This window comes from Channa argus, chromosome 2 (assembly GCF_033026475.1).
Source record: "Channa argus isolate prfri chromosome 2, Channa argus male v1.0, whole genome shotgun sequence".
In the NCBI taxonomy this organism is placed as follows: Eukaryota; Metazoa; Chordata; class Actinopteri; order Anabantiformes; family Channidae; genus Channa; species Channa argus.
The window spans coordinates 11322293-11339990 of record NC_090198.1 but is presented as its reverse complement, the minus strand read 5'-3'; the positions used below and the strand labels follow the sequence as shown (position 1 = coordinate 11339990).

General features: G+C 39.0%; 1 protein-coding gene across 5 annotated transcripts in view; it reads right to left on the bottom strand.

Annotated features, from left to right (window-relative positions):
* Positions 1-55: 55 nt before the first annotated feature.
* The window catches only part of myo5aa (myosin VAa), a 50249-nt gene continuing 32606 nt past the window's right edge, over positions 56-17698 (bottom strand). For 3 of the 5 annotated variants that reach the window (XM_067495331.1, XM_067495328.1, XM_067495330.1), the window contains 18 exons: positions 16236-16329; positions 15956-16104; positions 15617-15730; positions 15239-15373; positions 14843-14899; positions 14448-14675; positions 12721-12818; positions 9038-9236; positions 8164-8229; positions 7611-7704; positions 7358-7507; positions 6994-7148; positions 6745-6834; positions 6381-6531; positions 5988-6270; positions 5686-5860; positions 4321-4401; positions 56-3717 (listed from right to left, as the gene is read on the bottom strand). In XM_067495331.1, the coding sequence (XP_067351432.1) occupies positions 3565-3717; positions 4321-4401; positions 5686-5860; positions 5988-6270; positions 6381-6531; positions 6745-6834; positions 6994-7148; positions 7358-7507; positions 7611-7704; positions 8164-8229; positions 9038-9236; positions 12721-12818; positions 14448-14675; positions 14843-14899; positions 15239-15373; positions 15617-15730; positions 15956-16104; positions 16236-16329 (2472 nt within the window). In that variant the 3' untranslated portion in view covers positions 56-3564. Of the gene's footprint in view, positions 3718-4320; positions 4402-5685; positions 5861-5987; positions 6271-6380; positions 6532-6744; positions 6835-6993; positions 7149-7357; positions 7508-7610; positions 7705-8163; positions 8230-9037; positions 9237-10219; positions 10301-12456; positions 12514-12720; positions 12819-14447; positions 14676-14842; positions 14900-15238; positions 15374-15616; positions 15731-15955; positions 16105-16235; positions 16330-17698 lie in introns of all 5 variants that reach the window. The other 2 variants (XM_067495332.1, XM_067495329.1) reach the window with 2 other exon arrangements.

Below are 17698 nucleotides of genomic sequence, written 5' to 3'. Positions count from 1 at the left end.
ACAAGTGTTTCAGAATTTTAAAGAATGAGGGAAAAAAATCTCCCACACACAATCAGACAGTGCTGAATTCTTTTATTTTACTTTAACAGATTTGACAATTTATTCCAAGTTTCTTAACAGTGAACACATTCACTAAGCACAGCTACCAGGAACTACAAACAGTCCAGTTTGTCAAATGTACACATGGGTTTAAGATAGGGAACGTTTTGGTACTGGCTTCAGCAATTTTACTCCAGTACTACAACAGCTGAGGTGATGATATATTTTGTTTTCAACAATTTTTAAAATGGCACACTTACCGCTAGTGCTGATAAGAACAATGGTAATTTATAATGTCTACATCATATCATACAACCAACTCTCTCCTTGATGCAATGCAGAGTGAAGGAAGGACATTTTCTCCTGTTTGAGAGCCCTAGAGAAGCCCAGGAGAACAAGATGCTGCAGCTCGACTCAACAACATAACTTAGTGAATGAACATGTAGATTTCTGCTTCTGTGAACCAAGGTCAGCTTTCCCACAGTCAATACATCTGCCCACAAGGATAGTCTGAGAAGGCTGGTGTTGCATCGTTGAAACTCTGTATGACTTCTCATCTCTGGCTTCCATTAATTGATAGTTTCGGTGAAACAGGAAGAAAAATAAACTTGGCTAAATAAGAAAAGGAAGCATCCAGTTATACAGGGAATGTGGTGGAGGAGGCTTAACGGGCCACAGGAGAAATCAAAGAGGGAAAAAGCTCTTAAGTATCTCCTTTTACAGTCCATATCTATCTATTATTCATTTAACTTCCTCTGCAATGTTTAAAAAGTGCATTTTGACAGCAACCCATCTGTGAAACCAGCTGTAGTAGAAAGATGTCAAAATAAAAATGATCACAATTTAACAATTAATATTCACTTTACACTGGAAAAAGAACAAACTGCACTGACGTAACAAATGCTGATATATGTTTTGTGTGTGTGTGTGTGTCATTCAGATAACAATTCAGATAAGGCTTTAACCACAATGTGCAGCTAAAATCATGATACACTTTAACATTCATATGGTTGATCAATTCTTTCTAGTGCCTCCTGATTTCAGGCTCTTTAAACAGACTACTTATTAATCCAAACAACATATCGAGAGGCAGAGTGACTGACATGGTCCCAATAGGAGCATATGGACATTGAATGTAAATGCAAGTCTGCAACACTTAACTACTGTACTTAACATGTCAACATCTTTTCATTTCATTTACAATTTGTTTTCATATGTCATTTGTTTCTGTAAGAGTGGTCTCCTTAATGGCATTTAGTAAGATACTTGAAGTGAAGTGAAGTGAAGTTACTTGATAAACGTGCTGTGCTTCCCTGGCTCCTTGCTATTGTAAAATATTTTGTTTAATTAGTTTGACTGGCGGAAATGACCAAACTTTCACAACATAAAAAATACAATGAAAGGTACCAAGTTGAGTTTTGGTTACCAATGACAATCTCCTGGATATGTAAGCACCTTAAAAAAAAAAAAAAAAATTCTATCAAACTGAATCTTATTGGTTAAGGGATAAGGTCTTTAGGCAAAATAAGGTTCATGTGTAGGTAAGAGGCAAGTTTGGTAGAAAGCTAATACCAACAGCACAACAGAAGGTAAACCAAAAGTGCTAAACACAAGGCAGCGATGATACATTTAATACAGACAAAGAACTTTTTGTAACAACTTGGGCAGATTGCCTGACACTCATCCAATGACAATACTGAGGTTTTATGTCAAAAAAATAAATAAAAGGAAAAGCAGTAGCATGTGGGTTAAATTCTTGTAACTGGCAATGCTGAAAAAGCCAAACCCACACGGCTATATGAAGGAAGAAGCAGCAACAGTAGCACATGCTGTTCACTTTATACCAGACTGTGCCCATAGTGATTGCCCTCAGCCTTACAAAGCAGCTTAATTGTGCTGTCTTGGCCACTGAACAAAAAGGCATAGACGGGAAGGAAGACTAAAACGGCAGTTCATGTTAGTGTGAGAATTCATTGTTGTAAAGCTGGACATAGCTGAGGCAAATGCTCCGAAACCAACTTCAGATAAACTGCTTCTAACTAGACTCTGCACAGTGACACATGGCTTTACAATGCACATAATCACGAGAATATGACGATACAGAAGTAAATATGACAAACAGTGACATAAGTGAAACATTTTCAAAACTCTGACTAGAGCTGTGACCAGAGAAGACAAGTAAATATGAGAAAGCACTAGGAGTAAAACCCCCTGGTGATAAGCAGTAAGCAAGTATGTCCGTGTTAGTACTGTATGGAGATTATATAGTTGTGTGAATATTTCCTGTGTCGCTCAGCTCTGGTCACAGCTGTAAACCGTATAGATTGTAGCAGGTTCAACCCATGGCAGAGTTAACCTTGTACCTTCAAAATCCTTCACTTAAAACACATGCTACATGCTTTTCTACCAGCAATGCAGGATATTACAACAATTTCAAAAGTTAAGATGTGACCTAGCAAATAATAACTGTGCCGGCTCTCGTGAAACTATACTACATAATTTATCTGTTATTGACATAAATAGGCTACAATGGACAAAACTAAAACTGTCTTCATAAAGCTGCTGATCTTGGGAAATGATGGTCCCACCCTTCATATCGGACACATTTCTTCAAAGAGAAAACTTTATAGCCTTATAAAGGGAAGCTGGGGGGTAAATGCCATAAATAAAATATGTGATATATATTATCCATATTTATATATATTTATATATGTATAAATAAATATCATACAGATGATGAGTTTTGTCTTGGCTTGACTGTGGTCAGAGGTTAACATGACAAAATTTGAAGCCTGAAGCCGCAACATGGGGTGGAGAGAGCTAACATTGGAATCCTCAGTATCATTCAACTGGCTGCATACTAGAGAATTTACTTAAAACTGAATACACGTTGTCACACTATTCCTTTTCATTAGTCCTTACCACCTCCTTTTGGGCCTGCTGTCACGATACAGACATTCTTAGTGGAGAACAAGACAATGACAAAAATGACCACCTTAACCACTAGATGAAACAAAGAGGAGGGAGCAGGAGTAACCAGGGTTCCTGTCTCTAAGACCCACCCAGGTGCTGATGGAGAGCGAGTACTTGAGGCATTGATCTGACCCTGTGGCTTCTCTGACAGGCAGGCATTTATACAAGCAGTGCTTTGCGTTTTTGTAATAGAGTAGGTGTCCCTATGTGTAGGCGTGCATGTGTAGATTCTGTACAGATTCATGCTGAAAGCTCAGCATGTGGTGGGATTTGTGTGTTGTCCAGCGTTGGACTGGAGATATTTAGGACAACTGGATCCCATTAAATTTCAATTAATGATTTTTTTTTTGTGGTAAAACTAAACGTTACTTTCTTTATTTATTTTAAGAATATGATGCTCCGAATTTATATTCATTGCTCTTGTGATTATAGGGCATTGTGAAATTGGTGAAAATCATTTGGGGCCAGTGGTGTTGTGGCTCGCAATTCTACTGGCCAGAAAGCTAAAAAAAACACTCTGCAGGGCTCAAAGACGTCCTGTGGTGATGCGGTTTAGACACGGGTGAGGAACCCCAGGTTGAGTGAGCTAGGGATCTGGATCGTTTCCAGGGCAAGAGAAGAAGGGCTGAATGGGAAGGTGACAGGATATATCATCTTTGTATCCATCAACAACTGAGGACTCTCACAACGATCTCGCAAACGAGTCTGAAGGGAAAAAAAAAAGAGAGGCAAGGAGATGAAAAAAGTTAATATAAGGTAAAAATAAAATTTGGGACAGAGTGAATGCCAAAAAAGTTTCTACCAGTGTCAACCCCATTTTTTTTTTCGATTGCTGCTAGATTTGCACCACCAGCCAGGCAGACATTCCTTTCATTTAAGTTGCAGAATTTTTAAATTCATTTTGATGGTGCAAGCTTGTGTTTCTAGAGAAATCTTGGTGCAGCACTGAAGTTGCTTTTTGGCCATTAACCCTTGTCTATGATTATTGGGGGCTTGAGGATTGTTCAGGAGTACTCTTTATACAAAGGCAGAAAAAGTAAGCTTACAGGTACAGTACATGTAAACATGCAACACACATGCAACACGAAAATTTATTGGTGTGGTCTTTAACGGTCTTATGAATGACTCATTTCAGAGTTAATGTTACTTGCTACAATAAAGTAAACTCAACTACAATTACTTTGGAAGATAAACTTTGACAAGATGCATCATTCATTAGCTGGCGTTTATGCTTTAGGTACAAAAAAAGTCCTGAAAACACTGTTTGGATTCAATAGAGAAAGTGATCAATGAAGTGAAGTGAATCACCTGTATGGTTCGTATGAATGAAACTAACACCCTTTCTTCAAACTCATTGACCGGAGTGTAGAGGTTCAGGACCTTAACAATCTGGAAAAAGACATAACACAGACAGGTTACTCCATAATTAAAACATTTTCCCCACAGTTAGTTACAGAGTTTTTCCTTTTAGGAAAGACTGAGGTAGAAAAATCAGAATGCTTTGAGTAAGTGATTGGACAGATTAGCTAAGCTGAGACGCGCAAGTCATGAATGATTGAATATGTTGTTAGGACTGAATACCAGGTTAAAAACCTTGAGTAACTTGATTACTAAAATATTTCATATAACTACCTACATTGCACTGTGTTTTACATGGAGGAGTATTTCTGTTGAAAAGCGCTCTACGCGTTTGGTTGCGCAGATTGTCAAACGGAGTAAGAGAATCACAATGGGGAAGGTTGAAAAGGGGACACAGGCCAGAGAAAATGTCAAAGTGTCAAAAATCTAGGATCAGCCCAGCTCAAAAAACGTGGTTAAGTTGCTGTGACTGTGAAACTCCAACAGAATCAATGTGTGTGTCTCGGGATTAAAAGGAGAAGTGCACTTTTCTGGTCACTTATTTTAGTTACAGTATGTAGTTTCCTCTGAAGACTTTGTCATGATGAGTGTTTCTTTAAAGAGAGTTTTTACTTTCGTTAACTAAATATAATAATACGTGCAGCATTTATTGGAATCATGGAAATTAACATCAATGGAATAAGCCAAAATGGTTGTAGGTCATTGCCACTTGAGTTCTGGAAAAAATAGAATTGTTTTACAAACACATTACATTTTTATATGAATAAAAATGCATTGAAAAACAAACAAACTAAATAAAGGGTGGTCTTTCTTTTACTACCCAACCAGGCTGTATGGCCACTGATTTTATGCAAACAAATCAATTCAGAAAACAAGGATAGCTAAATTTACTAAGAGAGTTTTAACGCATAACAGCATGTAATTTAAATTTTCTCTTATATATTCACTACTCCTTAAGTTAATCTATAGAATAATCAATAGAACAATTACTAAAATTATCAAAAGTTGCAGCTCGAGAGGGCTGCTGTAAGTCAGTTGGTAAAGGACCATGGGGTCAGTGGTTCGATCCCCAGTCCCGGCTACATATTTCGAAGTGTCTCTGGGCAAGACACTAAACCCCCAACATCACGTTTCCCATCCCCGGCTGCTGCGGCGCAGTGCCGGTCCAAGCCCGGTAGAAATTGGGGAGGGTTGCGTCAGGAAGGGAAGTTGCATCCGGGGTAAAAATGGTCCCCTGTGGCGAGCCTGAACTCACGGGATAAAGCCGAAAGGACAACAACATCCATAGCTGCAGCTCTGGGCAGGATGATTTACCTGAGCAGTGGTGAGTGCATGGCACATAGAGCAAATTGCCTCAGCATCCTCATCAGTCTTCTTCTTCACTTGCAATAGCTGAGCCGCCTGGATCAGAGGCTCCAGAGTCTCCTTGGCGCCACATGTCATCAGACCTTTGTCTCGGAGCCACTCCTCCAACTGGCTCACATTGTACCTGCATTACACACACACGAACACACACAAACAATAAAGTGGACATGATTCGCACCAACGACACACACACAAAAAAAAGAAAAAGCCCTAAGCAATTCAGCTCCAGGCTGATCAGAAACATTTCCTACCTGATCTGCATGCCTTTGCTCCATGAGCACATATCCTTGCGTAGCAGCAAGTTGTTGAGTGTGACTGCTCCAATGATGTAAAACTGCTGCTTCACCACCTGCTTGATGAGCTCAGGGTCGGTACCGTGCTGACACATGGTGGAGTGGAAGGCACCAAGTTGCCGCAGGATGGAGTCTAGGGTGTAGGTGCCCTCATCTGCGATGCTGGATGTCCGCTTACGGAGACCTGTGGGCTTCACCCCAGATACACCCTGGATGGTTTCGTGTTCCAGCATGCCAGAGACTGCAGGGAACACAGACGCAGTATGTTTCATGCTCGTGCTTACTCCCAAAAAACAGGTCTGGGAGCTTACCCTTGATTTCAACACTGCAGCTGCATAAGATTGAACACACCTATCATAGGTTGGAGTATGTTCTCCATGCATTTGATCAGTTGTTGGTAGATCTGGATGGCCAGGTCACTTATCACCTGTCTGTATTCTGCCAGGTCGAAGTTGGACAGACAGTGTTCATTTTGCCGTGTCGTGTTGTGCTTCATGAAGGCCTGTGACACATGGGAAGATATGGTTTTGGAAAAAAACAACAACACAAAAACTGTTTAAGCACGGTAGAAATTATATTTCTTAAAAACATTATTATAGATTAGGTCTTAAAAACCTACCAAATTTCAATCCATAACATATTTCTATAAATGTCTTTCTAATGCTGTAAGAGTGATCAGCTAAAAAGTTTCACAACAATAATCTACCAGTCTCACCTCATCTCCGCTGTATTGTTTTAGACAGTGCAAGAAGCGGCAGGTGTTGGCCAACCAGAAAGAGACAGTCTCAAAGTCATCTCCCCGTTTCTGACAGGAAACAAGAACACGATGGAGTAATGACCAATCACCATACACATTCAAGTCCAAACCACTGAACTCGATTGTTTAAAATCTTGTATTTTATTGATATGAGAAGCACGTGCATACACATATTTTTCTATCATGCGCACACACGCAAACACACACCTTCAGAATCTTCTTAATACTGTTGATAGTTGAGGTGAGCAGAGTACGGACTTTCTGATCATCATTAACATAGTCTGCATGTCTCAAACACATAAACAGGATATAGGCTGGCAGACCTGGGATCAGATTGACGGCTACGCCGCGAGGCTTCAGTTCTGCGGAGACAGAGGACAAGTTAGCTGAGAGCCAGTCTGAGGACAAGAATGTCAGGTACAATAAAGTATACATGAAAACAGTTTCCGTGTTAATGTAAGTTAAACTGCAACTATAGAGGAAGAAGAATTTTAGAGATAGAAAAATACACTATCATTCATTTTAAATTCCAATTTTTATCTGTTGTTGGATATTTATGGCAAGTTCTTACCAAGAATCAAGTTCTTCACCAGTTTGAGCTCATCCTCCTTCTTGTACTCCAGCATTCCTTGGAAGTCTTTCTCCCTGCGGGGAATATTGACGGGATGGATTGGCTCTTCCACCATCTGTCCTGGAGAGGTTTGGCCTTCGGTTTGACCGGCTGGGAGACAAACAAAACACAACATTCAGGTAAAACAGCCCAAGCTAACAAACTTTTCTGTTGTCAATCTCAAGCCTTTGTTTAAGGACGATTTATACTTTACCTCCCATCTCTCCAATCCTCTTGGAGTAAACCTTTAGCTGTTTCTTGAGCTTGCGGATGGTTCGGTCCTGCTTCTCCAGCTGCTCCATTAGATCCTGAAACAGGTCACAGGATGGAGTGATATAGAGATGATAAAAAGGAAAAAGACAAGAGAGAGAAATGTTGAGGAGAAAGAGCAAGACTAATCTGACTCAGATTTTATCACACTGTTGCCCTCAACTGGTAAAAAATAACAGTCCAACATGTTTGGAGGTAGAGGTCTTGTAATGATCTGCTTTATACCTGGACTGAGCAATCAAAAACTAAAGGATTTTTTACAGACTTTACATTAACATGAAAGCTGCCGTGCAGACTGAAGTTTTAGAAGAAGAGAAGCCACAGGACTTGCTTGCTGGTTGGAAAGAGAAAAGGTGCAGAGCTGCTTCACCATGAGTTAGAAGCTTATAAAAAGTTAGAGCGATACCTGGTGCAGTTTCATTCAGAACACGCAACCTCAGTTAGTTTTACACACATGCAAACACACACGCAGGAAAACACACTCTTTCTCTACATACAACCATTCGTCGTAAAATGATGACTCGAGCCTCTCGGGACGCTGTGGGGTCCTCAGCCATGAGTTCCTGTCAGGTGACACCATCCACACAAATGAGTGGCTATGCGTGTGTGTCTGTTTAACACAAACAGTTAGTTTTGTGTGTTAAATTCTAAGTGGGGATAAAACCACCAAACCAAGCTTTACTCAGGTGTGCATGTCCTATGAAACACGTACTGTCTATTGATCAACATTTTCAGTTAATTGTTTCTTTTGCTTTGGATGTAGACAAAATGACCCTTAAACCTGTAATCCATCATTTTTTTGTATAATATCCATTATATTAATACCCCACCCTTCACATGGAAAGTCCTCATACGTTTAAGAAATGATTGGGTCATTCTGGGCTTACAATGTCAAATAAGTATAGTTTGCATTTATATGTTTGTTGGTTGACGTCTTCCCATAAACTTGATCTGAACAACAACACAGTGAAACAATGCCACAAGTATGGCTGCATCCTTGCTGTAATGGGAGATTTATTTATCCATTATAGATTTGTTATCCGTGACTAATGCTTGGCAATGTGCAAGAACACGGCTGAATTGTAACAGAGCAAAGCCTCTGATTTTAAAGCAAATTAATTTTATCTTTGGAAATGAAAAATGTTTCGAAATTTAAACTTTGTTTGATGATTATTATGGTCACTCCAGGAATTTACTGGTTGAGCAAATATTCAGCTGATTTCTCCTTTCATTCTTTGTTGGTGTTCTTACCTGTATATTTGCAATTCTGCCAGTGTGCGTGTGAGCTGGTCTCACTATTGTGTGTCTGATGTTTGTATCATCTGACCCCTTTGCAATGTAATATCTTTGCGTGTGTGTGCTTCAGCGTACCAGGTTCTCGTTGGTGAGCCGGGTGATCTCGTGTTGCAGACTGGCTTCGATTCTGGCCTCTGGAGGCAGCTGGAGGTTCTGCGCCAAAAGCTGCTGCTGACGATTGTTCTCCTCTTTGACATTTTGCAGTTCTCCACGTAAAGCCTCTACCTCACTATCGTAACTTCTCCGCTGAGTCTGCAGCTGGTGCTCCAGTAACCTGGGGGTATAGGAGGCGAGCAGGGAGATGAGACCAGGGTGAAGAAAAACGAGGACGAGTGCACAAAAGACAAAACATATATGGGATCAGAGGAAAGGGATGAAAGAAAAGGAACATGGCCAGTAAACAGATGTAGAAAGGAAGAAAGGATAGAGAGAGGGAAAGTGTGTACAGAGAGAGAGAAACAACAGAGAACTTGTCAGGAAAAACAAGAGAGAAAATTAGAAAAGTTGAGGTGGTCACCACAGTGTGGTGTTGCAGGGCAGCAGCATGCTGTGCAGATATGATCAGCAGCGCAGAGCTCAGTCTCTTTGCCTTAACTGCTGCGTATTTAAGCTTCATTTTAAAGGGCTGAACACATGCAACTTAAGAATCATTTTCAAAGAAAAGAGGTATAGTTTCAGATGCAACATCGATGATCTTGATTCAAATAATATTATGAACAATGCTTCTTTTAGATATCAGGAACACGCAAGTTTTCCTCACTATATTTGGATTGCTTGTACTGTACATCATCAACAATGCTGCTTAAAAGCATGAACATTTTCAAACACTATTTGAAGCTATATTTCGGTAGCATGTGGAGTTACACTTCACAACAGTTAACATGCCATTACTTTATGTGCGTACAATTAGGTTAGTAAAAGAAAAAAAGAGAAGTCTAGTATAAATTACTGTAGCTTATTTTAGAATTAGAGAGGTGCCTTCATGACAGTAAATATTCTGAATCCTAACAATCTGTAAAACAAATTCTGATAACTCAATAAAGGTCCCATATCATAACAATTGAATCACAGGTAGTCGAAAATGTCCCAAACTGGCCAACTGTCCAGCTGGAGAAAATAAACAGATAGGTCGATGACATTTATAAAATCAAGAGAGAAAACATGCGAATGTAGAGAAACAGCAGTACACATCCTTTACTGTGAAAAAGCAAATGTGTAATGCTCCAAATCACACTTGTGTTTGAAACACAATAACACCTGATGGTCTCTTTTAAGCCCTGATTAACCAGCCACAGCTCTCCGTCCTCATTCAGCTTATGGAAGTCTGGAGCAGCAGATCTAACCGACACACAACACAAAGGAACATGAACAACAGAACAACAAAATAGAAGGTGGAATGGTTAGGGGTGATGATACACATAAGAATATGCCTACTTTAATCGGAGGTGTGTGCATGAAGGTGTGTGTATGTCAGAAACACTATCTTCTCTGCAGTTGCTTTTAAATCTCGATTGAAAATATTTGTCTGTTGAGATGTACTAAATGTTATTGCTTAAATGTTGTTGGCTTTGAATTTACTTAGTTTATCCATTAGTTCTGTAAAGTTCTGTAAAAAGTGGATTTTTTATGAATTACATCTGTGATCTGCATTACATTTATCAGATCAGTTGATATTAAGCTGATACCAAATGATTGTTTCATGGAAACAGTTGTAGCACCCTCTAGTGTCTATGTGCATCCTGTACTGTACAGTTTCTACTTTTCATTGAAATAGTTGTGTAAATGTTACTGAGTGACAAAACTGTTCCTGCATGTTCCTACTGAAATCGATTTAGGAAACTTCAATGTCAGTGACAAGCAACACAGGAGAAACTGAGGGATAAATGATAAATGATGAACAGCATAACATTTCAGAAAGTTCGAGTTCTAATGCAAAGATTTGCTTTAATTATCTAATAACAATGTTGCTTGGTACCTCGTGTAATTACAAATACATATACAGTATTCATTTAAATATCATGCACTCAAAAAATGAACTATGGATGTTGTTTGCATTACATGGTAGTTTTGTGGATGCAACTATGAAATCATTTTCTTTTTAGTTACAAAATAAGAATTTAATTGGATTGATATTATATATTGTGATGTTAAAGTTATAAAATACAGCAAATTTAAACTAACATAATTCAATTTTTTAAAACGCACTGAAGGCCACTGAAGTAAAACGTTTTCCAACAAGCTTTCCCTATTTTCTGTCACCTTAGGTGTGCTTTATTATAGGTTTGTACATTTTCTGTACACATTTTACCTAATTTAGGTTAGTAAAAAATGTTTTCTTGGTTTGGATTTATGTTTACCTTCCTGGTAAATTTAAAGATGGGATATGGCAAAAATTTAATGCATGCCAAATTATTTTTGAAAAGTCAGGTAAGCTGTTTTTATTTAACTAGCTTAAACAAAGCAAGCATAACATGGGTACAATCAACAAACTCCAACATCATTAATGTAGCTAGTTGGTGTTCATTAAATTGAACTTTGTGTAGGATTAATGCAACATCCCTTAAGTTCACTGAACATAACTGCATGAGTTGCATTTAATTAATGAAGTGCAGATACATTAACTTACCAAAATGCTGTTGCATTTAATTCGCTATTATTTTTAATATTTATTTAACCAGATTTTGTGGGACGGGTCGACATAACTAACTTAAGTATAACATTTAATTTCCTTGAGTGTGGGAAAGCAAATTAGAATTCTAACAAAAATTCAGTAGTGTGTATTAACATACTGAAACTCTTCCCAAAAGTGTGCTGTGCGTCTCTGTTTAAACGAACATAAGATCATTCAAACTTACAGTAACTGGTTCATTTACATGCAGTAGTCATGCCAAACTCATTCCATAAAGCTGAGACAGGAGGCCTCCAACCACAAACTGCACCACTGCTGCATGTGTGTTAATAACTAGAAATGAAAGTTCCTTTCTAGCTCAAACATTTCCATGCTTTTACAATGGCTGCTGTTCCTGCTGCACCGTACTGGAAATGTAATGATTATTAAGACCTTCAAAGAAGGACTACAGCTGTTGAAGCAACTGAAAGCATCCTGTATCCTTGTTTTGTAGGTAAACAGAAACTTTCAAGTTGCCTTCAGTTTAGAAAATTGTGCACTTATTCATGCTGAACTACTAAAACCCATGCAAAACTACAAACTGTGGAAAATAACTTAAAGAAAACAAAGACACATTCTGACTTCAGTGAAACTGCAATAAACATTCTGCCTCTGTTAGACTTCACCTTTAGCCAGACCTATCACATTATTCATCATGCTGTTAGAGCAGTAAAACACCATGTGAAGCTACTGAAGCTTTCACCAACACCACAGTCAGCTGTTTAAGCTTTAGTACTATAAGCTGTAACCTTTTCAACGCCGTCCAGGGACACAGTGGCCATGCATGCTCCATTTCATGATGCATAGGCCACGTCTCAAATGTTACCTCAGCCTACTCAGGAGATCATTGACTTCCAGGGGCTTACGCATGAACCTAGGAGATCTGCACAGGACAAACAGGTGTTCACAAACATACTGTGTGTACAGACACACACACGCACGCGCGAGCGAGCACACACATGACTCATCATATTCACTTTGGAGCTTCAGTACAGTACAATCCGAAGGGAAGAAATCATACGAGTGTGAATCCAAGACAAATGGAAATAAAAATTGGGCACAGGGAGGAGTACTGGCTGTAACAAAGTACCTGTTGGTGTCTTTGAGGCCTATGTAAGCTTGCTTGAGCTCATCGGCATCCTTCAGTTTGGATACATCAGCGTAGACACATGGCTCTGTCATGGTCTCCTAAAAAAAGGTAAAGAGAAGATCCTGTATTGTCAAGGAAAAAGGGACAAATACATATAAATGCAAAAAATAGCCTCACAGACTAACAACGCAGATTGTAACAGACTAAACAAGCTATTACAACTGCTTCATACACTACATCATGACCATGACTGTGGGGATTTTCATACAGGTTATGAATGAAGACAAGTGAGTCAATGGTTTCATGTATGTGAGCAGTCAGCATGTGTGTTAGTAGCAACTGGGTGCAGCTGCTGCTTATGACAGTCATCAGCCAGTCACCTCCAATTGGTGGCCTATGATTCTAGGTTTAAAAAGACACAAATTCTTGTGTGAGCTTGACACTGTCAACAGTTAAGCTCATTTGTTATCAAAGTTTAGTTTAGTTTAGTTTGTAAAGGGGCTTGAGCAGGGTGCATGTGATGGTTTTACTGTCAAAACAGAAAGTGTTTTGTTAACATTACTCTTCTGTGGTAATAGAAATTCACACAGGCCACACTTTTAAATTCAACTCGCAGTGAGCTTCCATTTTGTGGTCACACTAGGAACCACCATACTGAATGCATATATTACAGGCTTTGTTTTAAAAAATGCCTTCTATAAAGTGGCCACTAAACAGAATGCCTAGGAGACACTTAATGAAACAAACTATAAATGCCTTCGGTCAGATAAAGAATGTTATAGATGGGATGATTAGAAGGGATGTGAAGCCTCTTACAGTAAGAATACTGTTCTTGTGTCAAGCAATAGATTTTTCTGTGGTTTTATGTTACTGCCAAGCCCAGCTCTGTTGTAGTTCAAGTGAAAGATGTCAACAATGACAATTTTCATGATTTTATTATTAATAAAAGATGAGCTACAGTATGTTTAAGTTGATGCTGAAGAAAAACAGGAAAGACCTATCATTAAACAACTGCCAGGAGTACAAGATACAGCACCAGCTGCTTTTTGATATTTTTTTGTCTTTTTTCCCCCAACAATTTTATGAGCAGTTTGACTAATTTCTCTAAGGTTACAAATCCCAACAATGCTGCTTGCTCACATCTCTTGCTTATGATGTTTGATACACAGAACGTGAAAAAGCGTCATGCCTGATGCCACTTTTTAACTGTACCTTCTCATCCTGTACGTAAGCAGCGATGCAGGAGAGAAGGTGAAGACACAAGTGTTAGACACAATGAGGGTACAGTGAAAAACAATCTGGTTTAAGTATGATTTCCCACCAAATCTACAACTAACATAAAGCCCTAAGTAGAGTACACTTCTTAAACTACGGACATAACGTTTATTAAACACATTTTTTTAATCTAAATTTTATAAATCTTTGGTCCAAGAGACATTTCAGCCTCAGCCTCATACTTTTGGACATGACAACATATAGTGCATCACTCATGACAATAAGAGAAATAGACTAAGTGAACACACAAATGTTAAAAAAAAAAAAGGAGGATGCAAGGAAGTAGTTTGCTATCCACAGACATCCAGTTTCTCATTATGAACCATAGCACACAACACAGTTGCCCTTGTTTAGTTTCATAGGATGATGACAGACAAGGCTGTTTCCTATGCTGCTTCCTGCCATTACCCTGCTAATATGATGATAAGAAAAATAAATTAAATGCTTTCTACCTTGTGGTGCATGGCTTCCTTCTGGCTGACCAGCTGCGAGCGCAGGATGAGCACCTCCTCCTTGCGGACCTCCAGCTCCTCACAGGAAGCATTGAGTTGATCCAACAGCACCTTGTAAGCTGGGGATCCTGGGGCCCCTGCACCTGTAGCTGCATTACCCAGCAGGCTTTGCCTCATCTCTGCCAGGTCATGTTTCAGCTTCTTGTTCTCTGACTCCAGCTCTTGACGCTGAAAATTAAACATGTTTAGTGTGGAGGGGGTTGTGGTAATAACAGAGGCAAATGAGTATTTGTAAAGCTATTTGGTAAATGATAAATGAGTTTTCTGGCTTTGGGTCAAGTCATGGAAGAAATACATTCCTGCATTTTCTAATTTACTCTCATCTGACAGCTCACCTTGAGAGACTCGTACTCAAGCTCTGCCCCGCGAGCCTTTTTAAACTCAGCATCATCCTGAAACATGGAGCAAAACTTGGTGAAAAACCAAACCAACCACCAAAAATAGATACTGTAGCATGGTTTGATGCAAGGCAGACTGAGATCATAGCCTAAGAATCCAAAACAGATTTGATTATCTCTGAAACCATGCTGATACAATAGTTCGGCACACACAGTGATGCTTGGAAGTTTTTGAACCCTTTAGAATTTGCTCTGTTTCTCAGATTTTCCAAATATATAGATAAATAACAGTATATGTTGTTAAATGATGTATCCTGGTATTACTGTGTATTTACAATCAGTTACTATGACTTAATGCATTAAGACTGACAGTGAGGGGTTGGATGTCAGTACCCTGGCTCTAGCCCGCTGAAACTGCTCCTCTTTGTTTTCCAGCTCGTTGAGCAGCGACTGTTTTTCTTGCTCCAGTTCTGTGAGACGTTTTTGCAGTTTGAGGGTGAGTGAGGTGTCTATTCCTCGTGTCACATCCTAGATGACATGGAAATGTTAGGAGCAAATACAGTGGGTCACAGGAAAAGTAAGTAAATGCCAGCGTTTAAATGAAAAGGCAGAAAATTCTATTAGTAAAATGAATAAAGCAAAAACATTTCTTCAGTTACACTGTTTTAATAATGTGCTTAATTCAAACAACAGCTGTCATTTTATAAAAGAAAAAAAATTACTGTAAGTTCCTTCTTTCTGAATGAATATATTTAACATTAAATTGCTTACTTCTCTGGCACGGGAACCTTCCTCTAATTCTGTGTACTCTGAGTTGTAGGTGTACTCTGATTCGTTGCTGCTGTGGGTGGAATCTGTTCTCCTGTGGCCAGGCTTGGAGACGGTCTTGAAATGGAAGAGAACAAAAGTCAGAAATGAGAAAACAAACTAACAAAAAAACCCTGCTGTACATGTAGCAATAAGTTAAGCCAAAACGTGAATGTTACCACTTGTATTTACTGTGGTGGTAAAACAAAGCTGACATTGATGAATGTGGCATAAAGGATAACATTAATTTGCTGTCTCTGTGTTTTCAGTAAATGACTAATAATTGTGGTTGTGGGTGCTCACAGAGGTTAGAGCAATCTCTTCTTTCAGGTCGTCGTATTTCTCCTCGAGGCGAAGGTGTTCTGTCAGGAGATTCTGGTAGCGAGATCGCTCCTCGTTCAGATCGGTCTTCAGCTGCTGAGTTTCCTCTGCTATTACTCTGGTCATTTTCTCTGATGGGAGAAAGAAAGTGGATAAGAAACATACTGCATGGTTTTGGAGAAGGCAGGTCCACAGGTTTATGTATGATTAGATAAATATGTTGCAGGAAATCTGTAAGATTTATGTAAAGATGTTTGCGTACCTGTCATCTGCTGACTCTGTTCCTGAATCAACCTGTTCAAGTCGTCCTTCTCCTTCTTCAGCGAGCCATTCTGATCCTTCAGCTCTGAGACCATCTGTAAACACGCACATACACAAAATTCTTAAACAACATCTGGTTAAACGGGTGACTGTTAACATCTTGTAGGTCAAATACTGTCCTAAATCTAAAACTAAAAGTGACATCTACAGTAACACATTAAATTAAGTTTCAAAACATGTCATTTAGAAGAACCTGCAACGTTTAGGTAAAAGAAAATTACTGAAGCTCAAAATCTGGATCAGCTGTGGCATTGCCCTTCATGGTGCACAGTGAAGGAGCACAAAACAATAATAATAAAAAACAGAGTTTGAATGGGATTAAAAAGGAGTTTTATCGATGAATTTGTAGATTTATGTAATTTAAATGCTTAGTCATCATTACAGGTTTTGTTGCACAATTTCTAACACTGGGGTAGTAGCGCTTGAAACAAGATTTACTGGGCTTGATTGAAAGTGCTATGAAATGCTAAGACTATTAAGAGAAACATAAAAACACACACACACACACACACACACACACACACACACACACACACACACACACACACAACTCTGTATCTGCTAAGCTCACCTCCCCTAGGGCAACACTGCGATCTGAGCTCACCAAATGCTCTTTTGCCTCTGGTTTGCTCTGGCTCCTAAATTAGGAAAAAACCGTCTTCATATGAAAATATATATATTTCTGCAAATATATTGTTTGTCATTTCCAGGGAAGTAGAGATTAACTGGGGACTAAGGAAGCATAGAGTCACATTTTTAGGAGCAAATCATATTGACTCTAGTTTAAACTAATGAGAATCCAATATCTCATTAGAATTGAAAAACTAACTGGAGAAGGAAGGACACAATATTTGAGGAGAACTACTATTCATTTACCAAACTGTAACATATACAGATGCAGTGGCTCGAAATTGATGGTTTTCAGCTGGCTGTCAGCGAGGGGTCAGCTGAATTTCATGCAGTTCTCACCTATCAGCAGCCCCCCTTGTTGTGTCGCTTAATAAGCGGGTGTATACATTCTAAGGTAACCACCGCATTTCAGTCTGATTCATGGCACTTTGCTCACAAAAACACATTTACAGTAATTTCAAACTGTTAAGAAAGATCTTGATAGTTGTTGGAACTTTAATGATGTCACCACCCCATACAGTTATGATTCAAATAATTTAACTGCCTAAACCCTTGAATTTAATTTAATTTAGAATTTTCACCTTAATTTTTTTTTTCTTAAACCAAAAAGTTGCAACAACTTCAGGTACAGAGGCAGCGGTACAGGCTGTTGATGACTTAACAAAATGTAGAAAAAAGTAAGTGCTTCAGTTGTGCATCTAGCAAAAGTAACACAGCAGATAACAGAGCATTCAGGACTACAGCTCTTACTGTACGTCTCCAGGCAAGTTTTAC